Genomic DNA, 1,383 nt, shown 5'->3' with positions numbered 1-1,383 from the left:
GCAGCAGCGACAGCAGCAGCAGCAGCAGCAGCAGCAGCAGCAGCAAAACACGCTTGCTGCTCATTACTGGGCCCAACATGGGGGGCAAGAGCACCTTGCTGAGACAGACGGCCCTGTGCGTGATTTTGGCGCAGGTGGGATCGTATGTCCCAGGTAGGGTTTAGGGTTTAGGGTTTAGGGATTAGGGTCTAGGGGGCATGGGGAAGCCGAGGGTTTAGGCCTTGAAGCCGCCGGGCCCTTTTGTCCCGGCAGGCAACCGACCCGAGCGGGTCTGGGCCCCCCAGGGTTTAGGGTTTAGGGTTTAGGGTTTAGGGTTTGTGCGCAGCCTCGGAGTGCGTCTTAACTCCTGTGGACAGGATTTTCTCTCGGCTGGGCGCCGAAGATTTTATTCTGCAGGGCAGCAGCACTTTCTTTGTGGAGCTCTCGGACATCGCGGAACTCACTACCTACGTAAACCACGATTTAGGGTTTAGGGTTTAGGGTTTGGGGCTCAGGGTTTAGCGATTCCGCGCCTCATGTTCCATTAAATCCGGGGCTTAGGGCTTTAGGTGACGCCTTGGGGCGGTGCCGGGGTTGAGGGGCTGGCCTAGGGTTTAGGGTTTGGGCGCTAGGGTTTAGGGTTTAGGGTTTAGGGTTTGCAGGGCACGCGCTACTCGCTGGCCTTAATAGACGAACTCGGGCGAGGGACTTCGACGAGCGACGGGCTGGCGATTGCGTTATCGACGGCTACGCACATAGCGGACTCTATAAAGGTCTTTTTTTTTTTTCACCTTTTGTCCTTTTTGACGCTTTTTCGAATCTTTCTGCACCTTTTTAAGCCCTCTTCAACGCCCAAGAGTCTCCTTTTGTCTCCCGTTCCTTCTTTTGTCTCTTCTGGCTTTTTTTTGGGATTTTGGGGCCTTTGTTTGGCTTTTTTTGGCCTCTTTGGCCCTTTTGATCTTTTATTATCTTTAATCTCTTTTTATTATTTTAATTTTTTGCTTTATTTAAATCTTTTTTTGTTGTTTCTTTTTTTCGTTTTATGCTTTGTGTTGAGTTCCCTTCATAGCAGCTGCTCTGCGGCCTTTTTACCGCATTGAGGGTTTAGGGTTTAGGGTTTGGGGTTTTGCTGCTGCAGTGCCGCACGCTCTTCGCCACTCACTACCACATGCTTTGCTACGAGCTGCGGCAGCACCCAGGAGTCTCTAACGTGCACTTGGGGGCCACGGTGACAGCAGCAGCAGCAGCAACACCAGCAGCAGCAGCAGCAACACCAGCAGCAGCAGCAGCGGCAGCAGCAACAGCAGGGACTGTCTCCTTCGAATATAAAGTCAGAGAGGGCATCTGCCCCTACTCCCACGGGCTGCTTGTCGCCAAACTCGCTGGAGTGCCGCAGCACGTCCT

The 1,383-nt window shown here is 53.2% G+C and overlaps 1 protein-coding gene across 1 annotated transcript in view; it reads left to right on the top strand.

Moving 5' to 3' along the window:
- Positions 1-77: 77 nt before the first annotated feature.
- Positions 78-1,383, top strand: part of ETH_00040740 (MutS like protein, related) — a gene marked incomplete at both ends in the record, with an annotated part of 1,709 nt that continues 403 nt past the window's right edge. The window contains 4 exons of the mRNA XM_013375994.1: positions 78-153; positions 326-450; positions 642-752; positions 1,118-1,378. Coding sequence (XP_013231448.1) covers positions 78-153; positions 326-450; positions 642-752; positions 1,118-1,378 — 573 coding nt within the window. The remainder of the gene's footprint in view (positions 154-325; positions 451-641; positions 753-1,117; positions 1,379-1,383) is intronic.

The sequence above is a fragment of the Eimeria tenella genome, genomic scaffold (genome assembly GCF_000499545.2).
Source record: "Eimeria tenella Houghton genomic scaffold, Eth_scaff3073, whole genome shotgun sequence".
In the NCBI taxonomy this organism is placed as follows: Eukaryota; Apicomplexa; class Conoidasida; order Eucoccidiorida; family Eimeriidae; genus Eimeria; species Eimeria tenella.
The sequence above is the reverse complement of the archived record's forward strand: the minus strand, read 5'-3'. Positions and strand labels throughout refer to the sequence as shown.